Source organism: Chiloscyllium punctatum, chromosome 20 (assembly GCF_047496795.1).
Source record: "Chiloscyllium punctatum isolate Juve2018m chromosome 20, sChiPun1.3, whole genome shotgun sequence".
NCBI classification, from domain to species: domain Eukaryota; kingdom Metazoa; phylum Chordata; class Chondrichthyes; order Orectolobiformes; family Hemiscylliidae; genus Chiloscyllium; species Chiloscyllium punctatum.
Window position 1 is genome coordinate 65,132,658 of NC_092758.1, and position 23,111 is coordinate 65,155,768.

Below are 23,111 nucleotides of genomic sequence, written 5' to 3' on the forward strand. Positions count from 1 at the left end.
AGCTGAATCCACGAAAAGATTAGCCGTGACCTTATTGAGTTGCGGAGCAGGCTTGAAGGGCCGGATGGCTTACTCCTGCTCCTAGTCCTTTAATGGTTTCTTTTAAAAAAGGAAAGTGGTATGAAAACAGGATGAGCTGCTGATCAGCAGAGAGGGTTACAACAAGAGCTTTTTTAATTATATAAAAAGGACGAGAGAAGCCAAAGTGAACACAAGCCCCTTGGGGCGTTAAGCTGGGGAAATAATGAGAGGGAACTAGAAAATGGCAGAAGAATAATCACTCTTTATGATAGAAGACAATGTTCCAGGATACAGAAGCTGCAGGTGTGACAGAAGTACAAGAAAGGAAGGAGGGGGAAGTTACCCTTTTGATAAGCGAGGACATAACCATGCTCTGAGAGGCTATTCTTAATGTGTCATCAAATGAGGCCATCTGGTTAAACTTAGAAACAAGAAGGGATGATCACTTTGGGGCTGCATTGTAGACTCTCCCCAAATAGCCAGCTGGTACTAGAGGTGCAAATGTGTAGAGCGATTGCCCATATCTGTAGGAATAATAGAGTAGTATTGGTTGCAGATTTTAATTTCCACTCTGTTGACTGGGCCACCTTGAGTGTAAAAGGACAAGACAGTAGAATTTGTCAAATCTGTCCAAGAAAGTTTTCTAAATCAATGTGTGGCGGGCCCTACTCTGAAGTGTGCAACACTAGACCATTTTTTTAGGAAACGAGATCAGCAAGTGACTGAGATGTAATTATGAATAAAGGTAAGACGAGTCCACAGGTTAAGGTGGTAAACTAAAGAAGGGTCAATTTTGGGGCCATTAGGCAGGATCTAGTAGAGGTCAACTGGGTGAGTCTGTTGAGGGAAAAGGAACAACTGGCAAAACGGAGGCTTTTAAAAGTGTGATATCAAGAATCCAGGGACAGTGTGTCCCTGTTAGGATGAAGGGAAAGGCTGGCAGGTTGAGGGATCCCTGGCTGATGCAGGATATTGAGGCTCTAGTCTGAGAAAAGGTGGCTGCACACATTGGGTTTAAGCTATCAAGTGAATCCCTAGATGCTTTTCCAAAGTCTAGGAGCACTCTTAAGATGGAAATTAGAAGAGCACAAAGAGGGTATGAGATGGATCTGGCAGATATGATTAAAGATTATTCCAAGAGGTTCTAGAACTATATTAAGAGTAAAAGGGTGGCGAAGGAGGGAATAGGTCCCCTTAAAGATCAGCGTGACTATCTGTGTGAAGCCATAGGAGGTGGGGGTGATTTTTAATTAATATTTGTCCTTGGTGTTTACTGAAAAATCATGGATGCTAAGGAAATACTGGAAACAAGTGGGGATGTTTTAGAAAGCACACATTACTGGAGAGGAGATGTTTGTAATCTTAACACCCTATAAGGTGCATAAATCCCCTGAGCCTGATCAAGTCCATCCTTGGACATTGTGGGAGGCTAGAGAAGAAATTGCAGAGGCCCTTGCTGGGATTTTTCTTCATCGTTAGCTACTGGTGAAGTTCTGGAACACTGGAGAGTGGCTAATGTTCCATTGTTTAAGAAAGGTAGCAAAGACAAGCCAGGGAATGGCTGGCCAGTGGGCCTACTATTGATGTTAGGCAAGTTGTTGGAGAGGATACTGATGGGCAGGATCAATCAACAAAAATTATCTGGTGTGAACGTACAAAGCGTGATTAGTAAGTGGATAGTACAAAATTAGGAGATATTGTTGATAGTGAGGAGGGTTATCAAAAATTAGAGGGATTTTTGATGCGATAGGAAAGTGGGTGGAGGATTGGCAAATGCAATTCAATACAGATAAGTGTGAGGTGTTGCACTTTGGAAAGTCAAACCAAGTTAGAACTTGTACAGTAAATGGTAAGGTCCTGAGGAGTGTTGTGGAATAGAAGGACCTTGGAGTGCAAGTACATAGTTCTTTGAAAGCAGCATCACAGGTGGACAGGGTAGTGAAGAAGTCATTTAGCATGCTGACTGTCATCAGTCAAGGCATTGAGTGCAGAAGTTGGGAAGTTATGTTACAGTTGTATAAGCCGTTGGTGAGGCCACACTTGAAGAATTATGTTCAGTTTTGGTCACCTTGTTATACGAAAGACATAGTTAAACTGGAAAAGAGTGCAAAGAAGATTTACATGAACATTACCAGGACCAGTAGGCCTGAGCTATAGGGAGAAGTTGGCCAGAATAGGACTTTATTCCCTTGGAACGTAGGAGAATGAGATGTGACCTTATTGAGGTGGATTAAAGTCATGAACATAGGCTATATGCATACGTCTTATCTTTTTCCCAAAGATGGAATATTGCAAACTAGAAGGCAATTTAAGGTGAAAGGGAAAGATTTAAGAAGGACTTGAAGGGCAACTTCACGCAGAGAGTGAAATATGGAATGGCCTGCCAGAGAAAGTGGTTGATGCAGGTACAATAGCAACACTTTAAAAAGCATTTGGATAGCTGCATGGTTGGGAAGATTTTCGAGGGATATGGACCAACTGCAGGCAATAGGAACTAGCTGAGTGGTCAGCATGTACCAGTTTGGGCCAAAGGGCTGGTTCCCACGCTGTATTATACTAATAACTCTTAAGATATTAAGGGATGTGGGCCAAAGGCATGTATATGCAGTTGGCCACAGATCTCACTGATGAAACAGACTCAAGGGGCTAAATGGCTTATTCTTGTTCCTGTGTTTTCTCGTTTGGGAAAGTGTAGGACCAGAGACCATAATCGCGATAAGGTCACTAATTTAGGACAGATGAGGAGGAATTTCTTGAGGGTAGTGAATCTGTGGAATTCTTTTTTTTTCCCCTTTTTTTTATTTTGGTAAACAGTAGTTTACAAACAATTAACATTAACAGCTGTACACAGAGAAACAGCAATTTACAAGGGAGAGGAGCAGCAAAATCAGATACCCAAATCCCACCGTTCAACTAGTTTTCAGGAAAATGAGGACAAGCCTCAAATTCCTCTGTGGATTTCTTAACCATAGAGGGCTGTTGAGGTTGAATATTCAAATATAATTGAGGTTGACATATTTTTAATCAGTAAAGAAACTGGGGATTGTGGGGCAAAGCTAGCTCAGTTGGCTGGACAACTTGTTTGCAATGCAGAGCGTCACTAATAGCATAGGTTGACCTCCTGCACTGGCTGAGGTTACCATGAAGAATTCACTTTTTCAAACTTATTCTACACTTGAGCCGTGGTAGCCCTTAGTTAAATTCATCAATCATCTCTCTTCTTTCATGAAAGCTGATCTATAGTCCCCCCAAACTGTGATTTTTACCTGTGGTTTGCTATGACTGACTTAAGAGTGACTGGATTGGTTAGGACTGGAATTTAGAAGAATGAGGGAGATCTCTTCGAAATCTATAAAATTCTAATAGGACTAAACAGGGTAAATGCAGGAAGGTTGCTCTTGATGAATGGGGAGTCCAGAACCAGTGGTAACAGTCTGGTTAGCCACTGGTGAAATTCTGAAAGACTGGAGAGTGACTAATGTTGTTCCATTGTTTAAGAAAGGTAGCAAAGACAAGCCAGGAACGGTTGGCCAGTGAGGTGACCATTGATGTTAGGCAAGTTGTTGGAGAGGATACTGATGGACAAGATCAACCAACATAACTGATCTGGATGTGAACGTACAAAGCATGACTAGTAAGCAGATAGTACAAAGTAGTCTGCCAGTACAGTGTAGGCCACTTAAGATTTAAAATGAGATTCTTTTTGCACTGAGTGGTATGTTTGTGGAATTCTGTGCTACACAAAGCAGTTAAGGCCAAAACATTTAATGTTTTCAAGAAAGAATTAGGTATAATTCTTAAGGCTAAAGGGATCAAAGAGTGTGGGGAGAAAGTGGGATTAAGGTCATGAGTTGGATGATCAGCCATGACTATATTGAGTAATGGAACAAACTCTAGGGGCTGAATGGCCTACTTCTCCTGTTATCTAGGTTTTCATCCTTTTGGCTCTGATAGCATTTTTTTTTAACTTTTCCCTCTAAAATTCCCAGGGTTGATCCTGTTAAGCATCAATGCATGTTAAACACAGCTTCTCTGATTTTCAATTCCATTTTTCTACAAATTTAACTCTTTTTAATGGTCTCATTTAAAATAATCATCATAAATTCTTCTTACCAAAATATATTACCTCTTCATTCTATTAGCTACTTTTTGAAAATGTAATTCCTGGATTGAACAAAATCTCTATTTGTATTACATATTAGGATATTGCAGCTTCCATTCCTAGTAATTGCTTCTGCATTTTTATTCTAAGAAAAAGAAGAGTGGGACCAAGTCACCTATTTAAAATAAGGGCAATTATGCGGCCATGGAAGCAGATCTAGCTGAACTAAACTGATAAACTTAATGAAATGTCAATAGAAATGTGCTGGCAGACATTTAAAGGGATATTTCGGAACACCAGAGATTTTCCAATGAGAGAGGCAATCCGTGAAGAGGACTAACTGAAAAATATTAAAAATAGTATCTGATGTAATGAATTAATATATAATTGTGCTAAGGTTTAATGAGCAGAAGATTAGGCAGAATGTAAAATAAAATGATTAAAAGATTAACAGGGAGGGAAAAATTGAGGATATAAAAGGAAACTAGTTAGAAATATAAGAACAGATAGTTAGAGTTTCTGTATTTTAAACAGAAAAGTTAACCAAGTGAGTGTTGATCTTAGAGTCTGGGCAATTGATGGAAAGTAAGGGCATTGCAGATGAATTGAGCAGATATTTGATATTGGCACCAAGATGACTTGGTACACCTTTCACTGTACTTGAGTATAAGTGACAATAAAAGCTAATTCTAATTCTATAGATGATACAAGTAACACCACCAAAATAACTGCATTGGGAAATAGAAGGGATGGAGGAATTCAAGAAAATTCAAAAAAGGTACGAGCAAATTGTGGGTCGAGGGATTCTGGATCCTGATGGGTTTCATTCTAGATCTTTGAAAGTAGTGATATTGGAAATAGTTTGTACAATATTACTCTTGTTATTTAAGGAAGGCATGAAATGTGTTGGGAACCATTCAGAGAGAGGTAAGGAAGCTAACACATGGATTTGGTGAGCTGTCTTATGAGGAAAGATTGGATAGGTTAGGCATTAATGTTCAGAAGAGCAAGAAGCAACCTGACTTGAAACAGAAGATCCTGAGCAGATCATCATCCTAAAATCTAATTCTAATTCTGTGAAGGATGGGTGTGGAAATGATGATTCCCCTTGTGGGAAAATCTAGATCTAGGAGTCCCTGCTTCAAAGTAGCTGATTGCTCGTTAAAGATGGATATGAGGAGTAACCTTTTTCCACACAGTTTCATACATCATTGAAACCTGCTTCCTCAAAAGGTGTTGGAAGCAGAGCTTTAATATTTTAAAGACAGAGGTAGACTTTGGATAAAGAAGGAGATGAAGCGTTATTGTATTAAAAAAACAAATGTGGACTAATCAGATTTGCTATTATTTTTTATGAATGACAGGATTAAGTTTGTGATGCTGAGTGGGCTACCCTGCTCCTAATTCCTGTGTTCACGTTTCATCTCTTTTCCACCCCCTCCGAGTTTTGAATTGTTTGTGGGAGTTTATAGAAGGCCTGCTCTCAACTATCGAAATATCCAGTTCAGTAATGATTTTACACATGATTCAAATGGTTTCATTAGTAGTATAAGAAGCAATTCACATTTCATACAAAGAAAGGTCAGATGCATGGTTTAAGATTTGTAATATTGATTGTAATGGTAGCCATTATATAATTATTTGATTAACTACTATGCTTCTGCCAGTGCAGAAGCCATGTAGATATATTGGACAATCATAACTCACAGCTGCTGCACCTTATCCATCAGAGCTATAAAAGAGGAAACTTCTTGCCCTTTGGGTTCCAGAAAGGTCTGTCACTTGAATATTTATAATTTTGCATAAAATATTTATTGCATTAGAAAATTAGGCAATCATATTGCTTATATTTGTAGGAGTGGACTTTGGACGCTTTAGTGTGAGATTTTTTTGATTTGAAGATAGAAAGGTATTTTGAGAATAAGGTAAATCGTTAGAAAATAGTTTAAGGAGTTGGTTATTCCTTAGCTGGAAATATTTGATGCTGATTGATGCCCAAATTTGCATTAGTAAATTTGTTTTTTTGAGGGGGAGTATTATTTTTGGTTCCTATCTGTTTTTCAATTGGTTCAGCTGTAATAGATGCAGAAAGTAGAGCAGTATTAGAATGAAGTAAACTAGAGGCTGCTATTTGAAATAACACAACATCCATGTCAGTTTAGGATCCCTGAGCCTCAAACAAGTTGTCTCCCCACCACCAAACTTCCTGGAAATACCTGCATGCCAGTTTTTGATTTATTCACTCCTAGTACTTGGGCATTGCTAGCTGGCCAGGGTTTATTGCCCTTCCCTCGTAATCCTTGAGTTGGTGGTTGTTTCTTGTCCTGCTGCTTCGGTCCATGTGCTGTCGGTAAACCATAGTGCCATTAGGAAAGGAAGTCCAGGATTTTGACCCAGTGATAGTGAAGGAACATGATACATTTCCAAGCCAATATGTTGAGTGGTTTGGAGGGGAGCTTGCAGGTAGTGGTGTTACCACATATCTGGTCCCTTGTCCTTCTAGATGGAAGTGGTTTTCGGTATGGAAGATGCAGTCTAAGGATCTGTAGCTTGTAGATAGTACACACAGCTGTCACTTAGGTTTAGTGGTAGAGGGAGTGGATGCTTGTGGATGATATAGCAATCAAGTGGGATGCATTGTCCTGGATGCTGTCAAACTTGTGTTTTTGGAGCTGTATGCACCCAGGAAGCAGGTATTATTTCATCACAGTCCTGAATCATGGCTTGTAATCTTCATGCGTGCCAGGTATGACTACAACCAGTGGAGAATCTTCCCCCAATTACCATTGATTCCAGCTTTGTTAGGGCTCCTTAATGCCACGTTCTGTCAAATATGACCTTGCTATCAAGTGCTGTCACTCACCTCACTGCACCTCTAGAATAGAGGTACTTTGTCCAGGTTTGGACCGAGGCTGTAATGAGTTGAGTAGCTGATTGGCCCTGGCAGAACCTAAACTAAACATGATTATTGCTGAGGAGCTGCTGTTGCTCCTTTCATCACTTTACTGATGATCAAGAGTAGACTGGGACAGTTAAGTGACAGGATTGGATTTGTCCGTGTCTGGGCAATTTTCCACATTGTCAGCTAGGTGCCAGTGTTGCAGCTGGACTGGAAGAGCATGGCTAGGGGCACTGCAAATTCTGGGTCAAATGTCTTCCGTGCTATTGTTGGAATTATGTCAGGGTCAATGGCCTTTGCAGTATCCAGTGAATTCAACCATTTCTTGATGTCATGTGAAGTGAATTTAATTTGCTAAAGACTGGCATCTGTGGTTGTAGGGACCACTGGAGGAGGATGAGATGGATTATCCACTTAGACCAAATAACTGAAGATTTCTTTGAATGCATATGTACACCATATCATCTTGCTTTTGTGAGAAACAAAGCCCACTCACTTCAATAATTTCAGTCCGAGACAAGATCTGAATCAGTAGTGTCATTTATTTTACACGTGCAAGTGGGTGTGATGTCCAGTGTCTATAAGGCAGAGGACATACACACCAAATTTATATGATTATTTCTATTGTTTTACACTGCTCCCTCCCCTGTTTACATCCTCCACTTCCCTAAGACCGGCCCCTATTACCCCTGTTTATCTCTTGCCTTATCCGGCCTTGTCTGTGACAAAATGCTTATTCCTGGCCTCACAAGGCCGTTTGACCTCATCCTGCTGTAGGTCATTGTTAGGCATATTCTTTCTTCTTCATTATCTACCCCCTTCATCTGTGCCTTTCCCGAAGCCGTTCTGATCCCTATGACCCTTTTAATTGGGGTTTGTTCCTGTGTTTTTGTAAAAGTGGGAAACAGATGTTTATACCTACTGTTTGTACAGGCGTATCTAGCTTTACTTCATCCCCTCACAACATCTTATCTATTTGCCCGTAATGTCTGCCATTGTTTTGAAGTCACATTTCATTCTGACATACAGTTTTAGCTAATACAAAAACAATTATATATTTCCTCCACATCGTTTCCATTCTTGTTGACTCAGCTCGTGGCTAAAACAATTACACACTGGTGTGAGTTCATTTTACTTTGTAAAATGGAATTGCAGAAGTAACATTAATTTACCTATATCCCACACTTTCGATCTCAAATATTCATGTTTATGTAACTATATCATGTGACTTGGGACAGCACAGTGGCTCAATGGTTAATATTGCTGCCTCACAGCACTGTGGACTCTGGTTCGATTCCAACCTTGCGTGACTCTGTGGAGTTTGTATATTCTCCCCGTGTCTGTGTGGGTTTCCTTCGGGTGCTCTGGTTTCATCCCACAGTCCAAAAAGGTGCAGGTTAGGTTAATTTACTGTGTTCAGGGATGTGTAGATTAAGTGCATTAGTAAGTGGTAAATATAGGATAGGGAAATGGGTCTGGGTGGGTTACTCTATGGAGGGTCAGTGTGGACTTGTTGACTGAAGGGCCTAATTCCACACTGTAGAGATTCTATGATTGATTCTTGATTCAACTGCATTTAAATAAAAACTCACAGCTGTATGAGAAACAAACTTCCTCGTAAGATGCGTTAATAGGATTTCTGCCAGCAGCTTAATACACAAAACAAAAAATAGCTCAGTTTAAATTGAATTTTGTCAGCTCAGTGTCAGCTTTGAAGGCAGTATGAGTAGAGGTCTGAATCTGTTAGCAAATGGAAAGAAACACAAAACTGCTACAAACTATAAATCCTAGTGCTTAATTGCTGTAATTTGTACTGTTCAGAATTAAAAACAGAACTGTAATTTTCTAAGTCACACAAGAGGAAACAGGTGCAGATGTCCTGAATTTGTTCACTGCTTGCTTCGCCCTGTATTGTAGCAACACTGTAATCCATGTCGTGTAAGGTTACTGAAGACCACTGCATGTCTGCTGTGTAATGTCTGCAGATGCTTCAGCTGTAAATTCTCCAGATCTTAACTCAGAATAAATACTGTTATATAATAAGAAGTTGGGTTAATGAATATTAATGACTCAATCCATTACTATAATGTAATATAATTGGGTGCTAAAATTAGTTTGATTATATTGCCAATTTTCAGTGCTTTTAACTTGAAACTTGTAATTTGAAAAGCTGACCAGGACAAGTAAATTACCTAAATGGGTTACCTCGGTTGGCTGGATGACTGATTTGCGATGCAAAATGATAACGACAATAAACATTCAATTCCCAAATTGGCTGAGGTTACCACTTAGGATCCCTTCTCAACCCCTCCCCTTGCCGAAGGCATGGTAACTCTTGGGTTAAACCATCACTGATGGGACAATGGCAACTTTACTTTTACCTGACTGAAAGTGGAAAAATTCAGTAGCATTTCCAGAACAAGACCAATAAAAAGTAATATGATTTTGACCCAAAATAAGATGTATTATATATTTTAACGTAAATTGTAACATTTGCATGTTTAACTGCCTAACCTGTGCAAAAGAACACTGATTACCACTGCTTTGTGTTCGATGCGAAAGAGCTTTTCAGCAATAAATGTAACATTCAGAAATGAAAACTAAAATGCCAGATAGCATTAACTAACACCAGTATTGTTTATTTTGGTTTCCCTTGATTATTAGTTTGGAATACTTCTAAATGTATGAACAACGCAAAGAGTTTCAGTATTTATTGCTCATTGTGACAAATATAATTGGTCAGTCCTCTGCCCATAGATAACCCAGCCAAGTATCAGCTGACAATCATTTATGTGATATTCACTGAGGGGGTCAGTTTTTAGTTTAAATCTATAATTTATAACAGAATTTCTAAATGTATTTCACATCTTTCAAAATCGCTCACCCTTCAACATTGTAAATTTAATGTGTGTGTGTTCCCATTGATAAATATGTCTTTAACTTTAGCCATAGTTTTACCAGTAAGCTGCAGTGAGATTTTTATTAGAATTTGTTTATAAATGATTCTTATTCAATTTGGGGCATTTCATTTGTCAGTGTCCTGATTTGGATGATGTAGATAATTAATATTGCTGTCTAATCGTAACAAGGGAATCGGGCCCACCAACAGATCTGTTCTCAATTAAAGGCAGTTTCACTATTCAAGTAGATCGGTAGATATCCAATTACCATCATAACAGTTGTTTGACATTTTTGTATCCTTCGGAAAGCAAGTGTTGCTTTTGTCAGTTTAATTTTTACAGATGTAAGTAATTGAAGGTGCCCATGAAATGTAAAATAAAGAATTTCTTGTCACTTTTAAGACACGCATTTATTTTTAAGGCTTCTTGTCTCATGTTGTAGGTACTATGGCTTTAAGAGGTGTATTTTGTCTCTTTATTTTTGGAGAGGTTTTAAGGCAGAGGCTTAAAATTGCCTATGAGATAATCTGAACTTGCCTTTTGCCAAGGGTCTACTTTGTGCCTCTAGAGTAAAGAATTTGTGAGGCCTTGGGTGTTTATTCTAAAGTTGGGACAATAGAAGCAGCCTGAATGGACGGGGTCAAGCTCCCACCGAATCAGGATTTTTAGTTTTCAGTAGTAGCAGTTGCTGGGTCTTGAAGCAGGGTTTGGAAGCTACAGTACATGTCTCTGATACTCTTGTCACATTGAGTTTTCTCCTGGACTGGAGAATTGCCTATGAGATAATCTGAACTTGCCTTTTGCCAAGGGTCTGTATGCGATGTTGTTATATTGGAATAGTCACTATTGAGTAACAAAATAATCTAGTATTGTTAAATTTTCCAGTAGAGTTAAGTTATTCCAATTTGTTTGTGTTTTACTTCAAATCTGATAGTTTGATCAGTCGAATTGCATCTGGAGCACTTTCCTTTAAAATACGGAAATGTTAGGGTGTAAGTTATCTTCTCAATATATTTGGAGGGTGATTGGTCTGGTCCATGAAACTTGGAAGCTCAGAGTTTATATACCTTCTGGATCGCAGGTTGGAATTATGGACAGTACAGCATGTATTTTTATTTCACAATGTTTTCTTGTTGCAATGTGGCAGGTAAACTTAAAATGTTGAGTATTTGATGGTTCACTAAACGTTTTTGGTGTTTGCAAACATCTCTTATCCTTCCCCTGTGTAGATTCCCCCTGCTTTTCATTCTTGCATACTACCCACGAAGAACAAAACTCAACAGTTCACCCTTAAGATTGTAGCATTATATACTTTTGGCAATATCCTGTCATGCAATGGTTCTTTAGCACTAACTTATATATCGAATGTATAGTTTTAATTCATCTATATGAGATATAATGGTCTTAGAAGCACTTATTTGAGAGGACACATTGAGTCTGACCTTCGTCCTCTGCATGAAACAAAAGATGAGAGGACCATTTCAGAACTGTTCAATGCACATCTCAATTAACACAAACTACTAACTTCCCTGTGGATTATATTATGCCTTAGCAGGACAGTTATGATATTGAAGCTTAAATCTATTTTACAGATGAGGGGCTGCTATGTTTATCTGGCATATTCTCACTGGAAAAAGTGGAAGGTGGTTATGGCTGTTCATTGAGATTCTAAAAGGTCTCGATAATGTAAACCATGAAATGTAATTTCACTTTTGATTTGATTTATTACTGTCACGTCTACCAAGGTATAGTGAAAAGTGTTGTCTTATGTGCTTTACAGACAGATTGTACAATAGAACTGCATCAGGGTAACACTGTAGGATAAAGAAAGTAGAACTACAGGGCACTGCTTAAGTTTGGAGGTTAAATTCAAAAGTATCTGAAAATAATAATGAGTATTTTATCGATTGAATAGATTCTTGGTGGCAGCTGTTTGTCAATAAAGTGCATATTAGAGCTTAAAAATGTGTTGCTAGAAAAAGGCAGCAGGTCAGGCAGCATCAAAGGAACAGGAGAATCAATGTTTTGGGCATAAGCCCTTCTTCACGAATGAGGAGGGTGTGCCAAGCAGGCTAAGATGAAAGGTAGGGAGGAGGGACTTGGGGGAGGGGTGTTGGGAATACGATAGGTGGAAGGAGGTTAAGGTAAGGGTGATAGGCCGGAGAGGGGGTGGGGGCGGAGAGGTCAGGAAGAAGATTGCTGGTCAAGAAGGTGGTGCTGAGTCTGAGGGTTGGGACTGAGAAAAGGTGGGGGGAGGGGAAATGAGAAAGCTGAAGAAATCTGCATTCATCCCTTGTGGTCGGAGGGTTCCTAGGTGGAAGATGAGGAGCTCTTCCACCAGGCGTCGTGTCGCCATCATCTGGCGATGGAGGAGTCCAAGGACCTACATGTCCTTGGCGGAGTGGGAGTGGGAGGGGGAGTTAGAGTTCAGCCATGGAACCTCCAGACACATCACATCATCCTTTGTCATTTCCGCCACTTCCAAATAGACCCCACACCAAGGATATATTTCCCTCACCTCCCCTATCAGCTTTCCAGAAAGACCACACCCTCCACCACTCCCTCGTCAGATCCACACCCCCCATCAACCCAACCTCCACTCCTGGCCCCTTCCCCTGCAACTGCAAGAAATGCAAAACTTGTGCCCACACCTCCCCCCTCACTTCCCTCCAAGGCCCCAAAGGATCCTTCCATATCGGTCAGAAATTCACCTGCACCTCCACACGCATCATTTACTGCATCCGCTGCAACCGATGTGGCCTCCTATACATTGGAGAGACAGGCTGCCTACTTGTGGAACGTTTCAGAGAACACCTCTGGGACACCCGCACCAATCAACCCAACCGCTGAACACCTTAACTCCTCCTCCCACTCCGCCAAGGACATGCAGATCCTTGGCCTCGTCCATCACGAGACCATGGCAACACGACGCCTGAAAGAAGAGTGCCTCATCTTCCGCCTAGGAACCCTCCAACAACAAGGGATGAATGCAGATTTCTCCAGCTTTCTCATTTCTTTCTTCCCCCCCCCCCCCCCCACACCTTTTCTCAGTCCTAACCCTCAGACGCAGCACCGCCTTCTTGACCTGCAATCTTCTTCCTGACCTCTCCGCCCCCACCCCCTCTCCAGCCTATCATCCTCACCTTAACCTCCTTCCACCTATTGTATTACCAACGCCCCTCTTCCCAAGTCCCCCCTCCTCTCTTTTATCTTAGCCTGCTTGGCACATCCTCCTCATTCCTGAAGAAGGGCTTATGCCCAAAATGTCGATTCTCCTGTTCCTTGGCTGTCTGACCTGCTGCGTTTTTCCAGCAACACATTTTTAAGCTCTGATCTCCAGTATCTGCAGTCCTCACTTTCTCCAAAGTGCATAATAGGAAGATTTTAGGAAAATACCAGTGAAGTCAAAATGTGACATGATGTAACATATGGGAGGAACCTCGTAGCTTTAGTTTGAGGACCTCCTGAAGTTCCTGATTATCTGAATCTGTAGGAAGGTTTAATTATTCTGATTAGATTAGTTTACTTAGTATGTTTGGCCCAACAAGTCCACACCGACCCGCCGAAGCACAACCCTCCCAGACACATTCCCCTACACCTAACACTGTGTCACCTCACATAGCCTGCACATTTTTGGACTGTGGGAGGAAACTGGAGCACCTGAAGGAAACCCACGCAGACACCTGGAGAACGTGCAAACTCCACACAGTTGCCTGAGGCAGGAATTGAACCCGGGTCTCTGGCGCTGTGAGGTAGCAGTGCTAACCACTGTGCCACCGTGCCGGTCATTAGTCAATACTTCCATTGTAACAGTCTCACGAAACCATCAGGATAGTAGAAGGGAAATTTGAGTCGTTACTCATTTTTTTTTAAACCTAGCAATTTTTGTGATCTTATGGAACAAAGGTCAACAAACCGACTCTTTCCTGTGTGAACTGAGATTTATATCAGGCACAGTCAGGAAGCGAAGATGGGAGCATCTGTGAAAACATCGCAATCAAGTTATGTTATTATCGTCTATCTTCTACCCATGACTACTTTCTAGGCATGCAAGTAATTTAAAGTTTCCATCAACCTACTTAAAGCCTCAGGAAAACTGGTTTTATATAACCGTTGCCTGAAGTCAGTTTTGCTTTGAGCTATGACTTTGATAGCACCATAACATTTCATTTTCCAAATTAAAATGGCTTAAAAATGTTTGTTGGAATTCTGGGAGTTTAACTATTTTTGTCTCTCTCATAGTGTCCAGACTCCAGCTGTAAGCAAGACTTATTAGCCTATTTGCAACGCATTGCCTTGTATTGTCATCAGTTGAATATCTGCAGCAAAGTCAAGGCAGAAGTCCAAAACCTGGGTGGAGAGCTCATTGTATCTGGGGTAAGTAGACAAATAAGTGCATTTGTGTCAATTTTCAGCCAGTCCTCAAATTAATTAATACAGTTTTGTAACCCCCAAAAAATCAAGCATAAATAATCCTGGTTACACTGTGACTTCAACTGCTGCACTATAATACTCGAGTGATGGTAAACCAATAGAACATCTCATTTACATGTTGGGGAGTGCATAAGTAATTATTTATCGCAGACCATAAGGAAATCTTGTGCCTGTGGTGTGATAAAACTATGGTCTCTCTGGTTGTTCTTTTGCTTTCTAAGTAGGGAGAGATCTAATCACTTTATTTAACCTTCAGCAGGACAGGAAAATGGACAGAATCCCATTTGTGAAGCAAACCCACTGCTTATTTTTAGGCTGACATTATCGATGTATTCTACTGCACAGTCCCAGTACTGGGTGCTGATCTACTCCAGAGGCTTACTGTGTCTTAGGAAATTTCTAGCCTTAGAAAATAAATTGTGGTGTTTCTTTGTAGCTAGCCAGAAATCTCCAGAAGATGCTGAGACTTATCACAGCCAGGTTTTTCCATTTTTTTTGGGGGAGTTCTGCTTATGTGATAATTGGAATTAGTGGGATTAAGAGACTTTAAAGCTCTTGTGTCTTCTATGTTTATTTAAAAATGGCGTCTAGGGTATTTACAAAATTCAACATGTTGCCTTAAACAAAATAGTTTGTTTTATTGTTGGGTGTATTAATATCAGATTGAAGAAGGGAAGATACTGTGCCCTTTCACAATCCATAGTTGTGTTCTTCCTTTTTTTAAAAAAAAGCTTTGTCCTCCATAAGTACACATTACCACTGAATATTACCAAGTCTATATAGCTGTTTATTTAAAATTAGAAAGTTGAGCTTAGTTCGTACTAGAGAATGAATGTCAGATGTATGACATATACATGCTAGGTAATTTTGAACAATGTTGTTTGATCCTGTACCCATCGGAGAATTAGGTGATCTGTATATTGGGTGTTATAATTTTCTTTTCCTCGACTGTACCAGAACTGGGATGAGGGAAGTGTGAGAATACATAACTATCTAGAATCTTTTTGAAAGTGTAAAAAGGTGACTGTAAGCTGAAGTACCTTGGTCGTTAAGTAGTCTCCTAACTGCTGGGCTCATATGAAGGTTGACCACTTACTACATTGCTGTCAGGTAAAACCAAGATATTTGGGAAAACAATTGAGCAAAAATCCATTTTCAATAAAGCTTAAAAGCGCTGTAAAATGATTGTGCACAATTAACACATGCTCAGTATCATAGCATATCGGCCTCTATGCTGTTGCATCTTTTAAGACACAGTTTAAAACTTATCACTGTGAACAAGCTTTTGGTTTATCTGACCTCTCTCTATCTTAGTGTCAAAATTTGTTTTTGAATGGTCTTGTTAAGTGCCTTGAAACTTTTTATGATACTGGTGCTGTGCAAGTAAATGTTATATCTATTGAACACCATGTTCTTTTGATTTATGTTTAACTGTCTGAAAAATGGCCTTGACATTTTTAACTGTTATTATTTTTATATATTTCTTATGTTGGGTGTGTTTCTTCAGAATAAATTAGAGCTCATGTAATCAGCTGCATAAGATAAAATAATCTATTCCATATTTCAAATTTCCATTGTCATGCAAAAGTTGAAAAATGTGTTGGGCATATAATTTGAATGCTCCATACACACTTCTTGATGTCTCACATAATTGCACATCTCTACCTCTAACCTGCTTTGACAGAAATCAATAATGAACAACTCTTGTAAAGTGTACTTGCCTCTGATCCACCTCAGGTTCTGCTATATCATACTGATAATGCTGTTATCTGGAAATATCTTTAATTCCATTATCCACTTAGGGTGTTACCTCTATAGTTTATGTATTTCTTTTGTTTCAGAATAAAATCCTGTTTCAGGATTGTTTTTAAAGTATTTTTACAATGTATTCTTCTTAGTACTGCACATCATTTGTAGTTTTCAGAAGGGTGGGTGATCTCACTGTATCCCAGTGCTACTCTGAAATTGAACACTTAGACACTCCAACTGGGCTTATAAATAAAAAAAAATCATAAGTTGTTTTTTTCTTTGGAATAGGCAAGTGCTTTAATGTTGTAAACTACCTCTCAGATGAAATACAGCATTGTCTCTAGATACCACCTATGACATCTGACCTGAGGTAGTTTAATAACGTACTCCATCAAGGTCAATACTTGTTGATCCTGACTGTTTACACTGTTCTTGTATTTACACTGTTCTTCTATTAACTGCAGGTTAACAGAACATTTTAGTACTTATGCTCAAGAATTTGTCTTTAACTCCTTTCCAGGTGGATAGTGCAATGTCTTTAATCCAAGCTGCAAAGAACTTGATGAATGCTGTTGTGCAAACTGTGAAAGCCTCCTACGTGGCATCCACTAAGTATCAGAAATCTCTGGGTATGGCATCTTTGAACATGCCTGCTGTCTCCTGGAAGATGAGGGCTCCAGAGAAGAAACCCTTGGTAAAGAGGGAGAAAAATGATGATATTCACAAAGTTAAAAGAGCATCTCAGAAAAAGCATGTCTCACCAGTGCAGGCTCTCAGTGAATTCAAGGCAATGGATAGCATTTAAAAACATTCCAACGCATGGTCAAAGTACATTTTGAATGGTTTCCAAAATTCCTTTGATTCACTCAACTTTTAAAAGTAACATGTAAGCTTTTAATATACATATCCAAATATGGATCATAGTAAATTGCAGATTGTCTTTTTCATAAGGTTAACTAAAGTTAGTCTCCATTCTGTAATGGGTGTGGAAAGTTGAAATGCAATGTAGGATTAGGTCAAATTCAAGCTTGTTTGACACTCTGGTAATGGACTGACAATAATACTGCTTTAATACTGCAAAATAATCAAAAATAGCTTTTTGAGTGATGTGCAGAGTTACTGATGTTCAATTTTAAGCCCCAGAATTCTTAAAAATGAATGAAATTGCCAGCTCTTCTACAATGAAGAACTGCAATAACTGTTTTAAATCATTTTGCACAAGCAACCACATTTGTATGGTGATGAAAACATTTAAACCATTATACGCATGTAGAGGTTACCATTGGTTTAATTGTTGGTTAGAATGTTCCTATGGTTCACAATTTTGATTTCAACCCATTTGTATTATTCTAACTTTCCTCCTCTCACCCTCTTCCCAAACAAAAAAGAGCATTTGCCCACTTTTGTTTTCTCTTTCTCAAATTATTTACACATCCTGTGATCGGTAACCTGCTCCCTAAATAGCCAAACTAGTATTGTGCTATGCAATCATGCTATGTATCAAGGTACAAAGTCATGGGTATGATAATCATTGGAAGACAATCCTAATTAGTAACTGTAGTGATATACTGTACCACACTTAAGGACTTTTTAAAATGTTTTTTTCACGATTTGAATAATTGAAGTATAAATTTACCTCTGTATTGGCTATAATTCTCAAATAAAGTTACTGTTTTGACAGACCTTGCAGCTTTTGGCATTGTAAAATTACAGCTCTCCTCTTGCAGTCAACCAAGATGTATAAGTTTTTTTTCATTTCTGTATAATTGCAGTATAAAATAGAGGTTGCTTGTTTTCTGCAGCCCTGGGCAAAGCTCGAAACATTACAACATGTCAGGAGATATTTGAAATATATATTTTTTTTAATTCCAGTTAGGTAGTTCCATGTATTTTTAGGGTAGGTGAAGTTCCTACTGTAGGCTGTAATTATGATGAAGTGTACCACTGTATATATTTATTGAGACTCTTACACTTGGCAATAGTTTTGTCTAATTTGAATGATTGATTCAAAGGTTAGCTTTTTAAAAAAAAATACAGGATAAAGACAGTGCTGAAAATACTCGGGACTGACAGCATCCATGGAGAAAAAGAATAAATATTTTCGGGTTACTTTCTAGCAGAGTTTCATTTAGGAGTGATGGGTATACTTTGATTTCTATATAATTTTGTTTTATATTTGAATACGTTTTTACTGATTTATTATTTCAAAGGTAAGATTTCAGACACTGTATTGTTCTTTTTTTTAAAAAATAGCATTTTCTTGCGATACTGAGTGCTAATCATTCCTTTTAGTCCAAAGATCTATCATAAACATGAGACCATTAATTGTTCAACTATGCTGCATCTTCAGCATGCTACTATGAAAGTTGTATGACCTGGTCTCATCTACTGACTGTCATTACAGAATATAGGCATTCGTGGAGATACCACAGACAACAGCATAATGTGTTTGATTTTCTAGTATATTTTAATTTGCCAAAATTCAATAAACGCATAGCTTAACTTGAAAGTAGTCTTTGTTACTAAACAACAGAAGAACAATCAATACAGTGAGCCAGTGTTATCATTGTCTCACTTGAAGTGCGATCCACCAATCACACTACCTTCCTAGGGAAAAAATAACTGGAAGAAAGAACATCTGGGAGATTCTTCTCTGATCCCAATTGTTATTTAATAAAATTCCAGGATACAGTAACTGGGTTCAAATCTATGAAATATGTATCGATTGATTCTGGTGTTACTTGCCTGAAATTAGAGAAATTAATGAAAGTTAGTGGTTTTGATTCTTCTGGCACTGAGAATAATGGGAGCTACACTGTTGGAATGACCTGCAGCTGAACTGGGACCGATTTTCTGCTGAATAGACTGGTGGGGATGGCTTTAAATAGTTCAGTTGAGGGAAGATATATTAAGGAAAGCCAACTGAGCAATAGAAAGAGCAGCAGTTTGGATAATGATTACCTGAGTGTGACAGGAAAGATAAAACACAGTGATCTGCATTTTCAGTGACATGGGAGTGGAATTAAGTCCTTCAAACCCCCCTAGCCTGTTCAACCACTATGGATCATCACTGATCATCTACCTCCACACCACAATCCTTCACTCTTCCTATATCCCTTGATGTTATTAATCAGAAAGCTATCAATCTCTGTCTTGGTCCTCCTCAATGATTGAGCTTGCATAGCTGTCCAAGGAAGAAAATTCCAAAGATTCACCATATCTGAACAAGTTCCTCCTCGTCTCAATCTTAAAGTTATTGTTTGTTTTTTTTTATTTTTGAAACGATTCCCTTGGTTCTCGACCCTACAACCAGAAGAAACAAACTTATTGCATCTACCGTCTATCCTTCAAAGAATTTTGTTTCTCTGACAGCATCTCTTATTCTTCTAAATGCCAGAAAATTTGCCTTCTGTAGCAGATATATCTCTCCTTTGGCCAGGGATCAGAATTGCATAATATGGAAGAGGGATGTTGAGGTTGGGGTTGAGGTTCAAGTCCATAGCTCCCAAAAGTGGTAATGTATGTTAAGGTGTTTTTAAAAAGGCATGCAGCTTCATCAGTCAGGGCATTGAATATAAAAGTTGGTGAGTCATGCTGAAACTGTGTAATACTTTGGTCAGGCCAAAGTACTGTGAGCAATTCTGGTTGCTGCATAATAGGAAAGGTGTGTTGACGCCTTGTAGACAGTGGAGAAGAGATGGCCAGGATGTTGCCTAAATTGGAGCGTATTAGCTGTAAGGAGAGATTTGTCAAACTTAGATTGTTTTCACTAGACTGTTGTGGTTTTGTTCGCTGAGCTGGGAATTTATCTTGCAAACGTTTCGTCCCCTGTCTAGGTGACATCCTCAGTGCTTGGGAGCCTCCTGTGAAGCGCTTCTGTGCTGTTTCCTCCGGCATTTATAGTGGCCTGTCTCTGCCGCTTCCGGTTGTCAGTTCGAGCTGTCCGCTGTAGTGGCCGGTATATTGGGTCCAGGTCAATGTGTTTGTTGAGAGAGTCTGTGGATGAGTGCCATGCCTCTAGGAATTCCCTGGCTGTTCTCTGTTTGGCTTGCCCTATAATGGTAGTGTTGTCCCAGTCGAATTCATGTTGCTTGTCGTCTGTGTGTGTGGCTACTAAGGATAGCTGGTCGTGTCGTTTCGTGGCGAGTTGGTGTTCGTGTATACGGATCGTTAACTGTCTTCCTGTTTGTCCGATGTAGTGTTTTGTGCAGTCCTTGTATGGGATTTTGTACACTACATTAGTTTTGCTCATGAGCCACGAAATGACACGACCAGCTATCCTTAGTAGCCACACACACAGACGACAAGCAACATGAATTCGACTGGGACAACACTACCATTATAGGGCAAGCCAAACAGAGAACAGCCAGGGAATTCCTAGAGGCATGGCACTCATCCACAGACTCTATTAACAAACACATCACAGGAGGAAACAGTACAGAAGCGCGTCACAGGAGGCTCCCAAGCACTGAGGATGTCACCTAGACAGGGGACGAAACGTTTGCAAGACAAATTCCCAGCTCGGCAAACAGAACCACAACAATGAGCACCCGAGCTACAAATCTTCTCCCAAACTTTTTTCACTAGACTGTTAGAAGCTGAGGGGCATGGATAGGGTGATAGAATATAAAATCAAGGGGCATGGACCGGGTGAATAGTCAAGAGCTTTTTTTTCCAAGGTGGAAATGGCAAATATTGGGTGGGGGGAGTGTAGGTTTAAGGTGAGAGGAGAAATTTTTTTCACAGAGGATAGTAGGTGCCTGAAATGGGCTGCCAACCAAGGTAGTTGAAATGGACATATTTCGGACAGAAATGAATAAGCAAAGAATAGAGGGATACAGACCATGTGCGGGCAGATGAGATTAGAATAACATCATGGTCGGCATAGATATAGTGAGCCAAAGGGCCAGTTCCTGTGCTTTACAGTTCCATGTTCTGTACATCACTCTCCAATTTTCTATTCCAATGTAGTGGTAATTCTTTATTCCTATACTCGCGTTCTCTTAAGATGACTCTTGAATTGTTTTAGAACTTTAAAGTCCCGACTTATGAATGTTTCCTACAAACAGCTGCTCGTCATTGTCCTGAATTGTGCTCTGGTTTGCAAATCGATTCCAGAATATAATTTGTTTGCAACATGAGGAATGCCTGTATGTGGTGTTAGGCCATAGGTCAGCTATAATCTCACTAAATGGCACAATAGGCTCAAAGGGCTAAATAGCTTACTCCTGTTCTGATAAAATTTGCTCAGGCCCCATAGCCCTTGCTGTATCCAATGCCTCCAATGGTTTCTTGATATCAAATAGAATTAATGCAGTTGGCGAAAGATTAACATCTGTGGTGCTGAGGAAGGGAGAAAATACTAACTGGCTGACAATGGTTGCAAATGCTTCAACTTTGTATTTTTGCACATAAAGTTGGGGATATTTGTTGGGATTCTTTGTCTAAACATCCACCATGATTTATGACTAGTTGTGGAAGGCCTCCAGAGTTTATATCTGATCTATTGGTGGAGGGATTACTTTGCTCGCTCTTTGCTGCTTCCAGTACTTGACATGTATCTAGTCTTGTAGTAGGTTGATACCTCATTTGTAGGTCTGCCATGTGCTGCACCTGGCATGCTTCCTCGCCAGGGTTGATTTCTACTCTCTGCCCCACCCCAACCCAGTTTAATGGTAACAATGAAAGCAGATATGCTGGGTCATGCTGTTGTAGGTTATGAAAACAATTTTGTTGCTGCTGATTATCCACGATTTGGAGGTGCTGGTGTCGATCTGGGATGGACAATGTTAACAATCGCACAACACCAGGTTATAGTCCAACAAGTTACTTTGGCAGCACTAGCTTTCAGAGCTTCAGCAACCAGCTGATGAAGGAACAGCGCTCCGATAGCTGGTGCTTCCAAATAAACCTGATGTGTGATTTTTAACTCTAATTATCTACAGAGGCATGAATTCCTAGTCTTAGATTTCAAACAGATCCAGAAATTCATCCCATTTAGCATGGTTAGAAATACATGATGGAAGACATCTCCAGTGCAATTAGGACCTCGGTCTCTTAAAGGATGATGTGGTAGTCAGGGTTAGCAATACTAGCGATTTTTGAGAAGATCATAAATATGTAAGTTAGCTCACTGAGCTTAAAGATTTGTTTTCAGATGTTTCATCACTATACGAGGTAACATAATCAGTAAGAGTCTCTGGTGAAGCACTGGTGGTATGTCCTGCCTCTCTATTTATAGCTCTTGGCTTCTTAGGTCGGTATTGTCATTTCTGATTTTTTTTTAACCAAGGGAAAGTTGAGTCCAAATCCATGTGTTTACTGATGGAGTTCTGGTTAGAATGTCATGCCTCTAAGAATTGTTGTGTATGTCTTTGTTTCCCCTGTCCTAGGATGTGTGTGTGTTGTCCCAGTCAAAGTAGTGTCCTTCTTTGTCTGTATGCATGTACTAGTGACACTACTTTGGGACAACACACCTATCCTAGGATAGGCAAAACGAGGACACACACATGAATTCTTAGAGATATGGCATTCTAACTCGAACTCCATCAATAAATACATCGATTTAGATCCTTATCTACCCTCCCTTTTTAAAAAAAAATCAAGAAATGACATCACCCACCTTAAGAAACCAAGACCTATAAATAAGGAGGTGGGACATACACATCAGTGCTTCACCGGAGAGGCTCTCTGATAATATTACTTCGTATGGTGACAAAATGCCTGAAAACAAATCCTCCAGCTCAGTGAGCTAACTTACATACTTGTTAGCAATATTGTCAAGAACAGATGCTTATGTGACAAGCAGTTGATGAGATTTAGGTAAAGTAGGGTTTTTTTTCCCTCTTGCCTCACCAATTGCTGCAGGCTCAAACTGGCAGTTAGACCCTTCAGGACATAGCCAGCTCAGTCAGCTGTGGAACTACTGATTCACTCTTGATGACAGTCATTGAAATCCCAGAACAGAATACACATGTTCTTCTTGTCACTCTGCTTTTCCAATTGG

At 39.6% G+C, this 23,111-nt stretch overlaps 1 protein-coding gene across 3 annotated transcripts in view; it reads left to right on the forward strand.

Moving 5' to 3' along the window:
- ctnna1 (catenin (cadherin-associated protein), alpha 1) overlaps positions 1-17,788 on the forward strand; it is a 292,857-nt gene extending 275,069 nt beyond the window's left edge. For all 3 annotated transcript variants that reach the window (XM_072591040.1, XM_072591038.1, XM_072591039.1), the window contains 2 exons: positions 14,165-14,299; positions 16,626-17,788. In XM_072591040.1, the coding sequence (XP_072447141.1) occupies positions 14,165-14,299; positions 16,626-16,910 (420 nt within the window). In that variant the 3' untranslated portion in view covers positions 16,911-17,788. The remainder of the gene's footprint in view (positions 1-14,164; positions 14,300-16,625) is intronic.
- Positions 17,789-23,111: the final 5,323 nt, after the last annotated feature.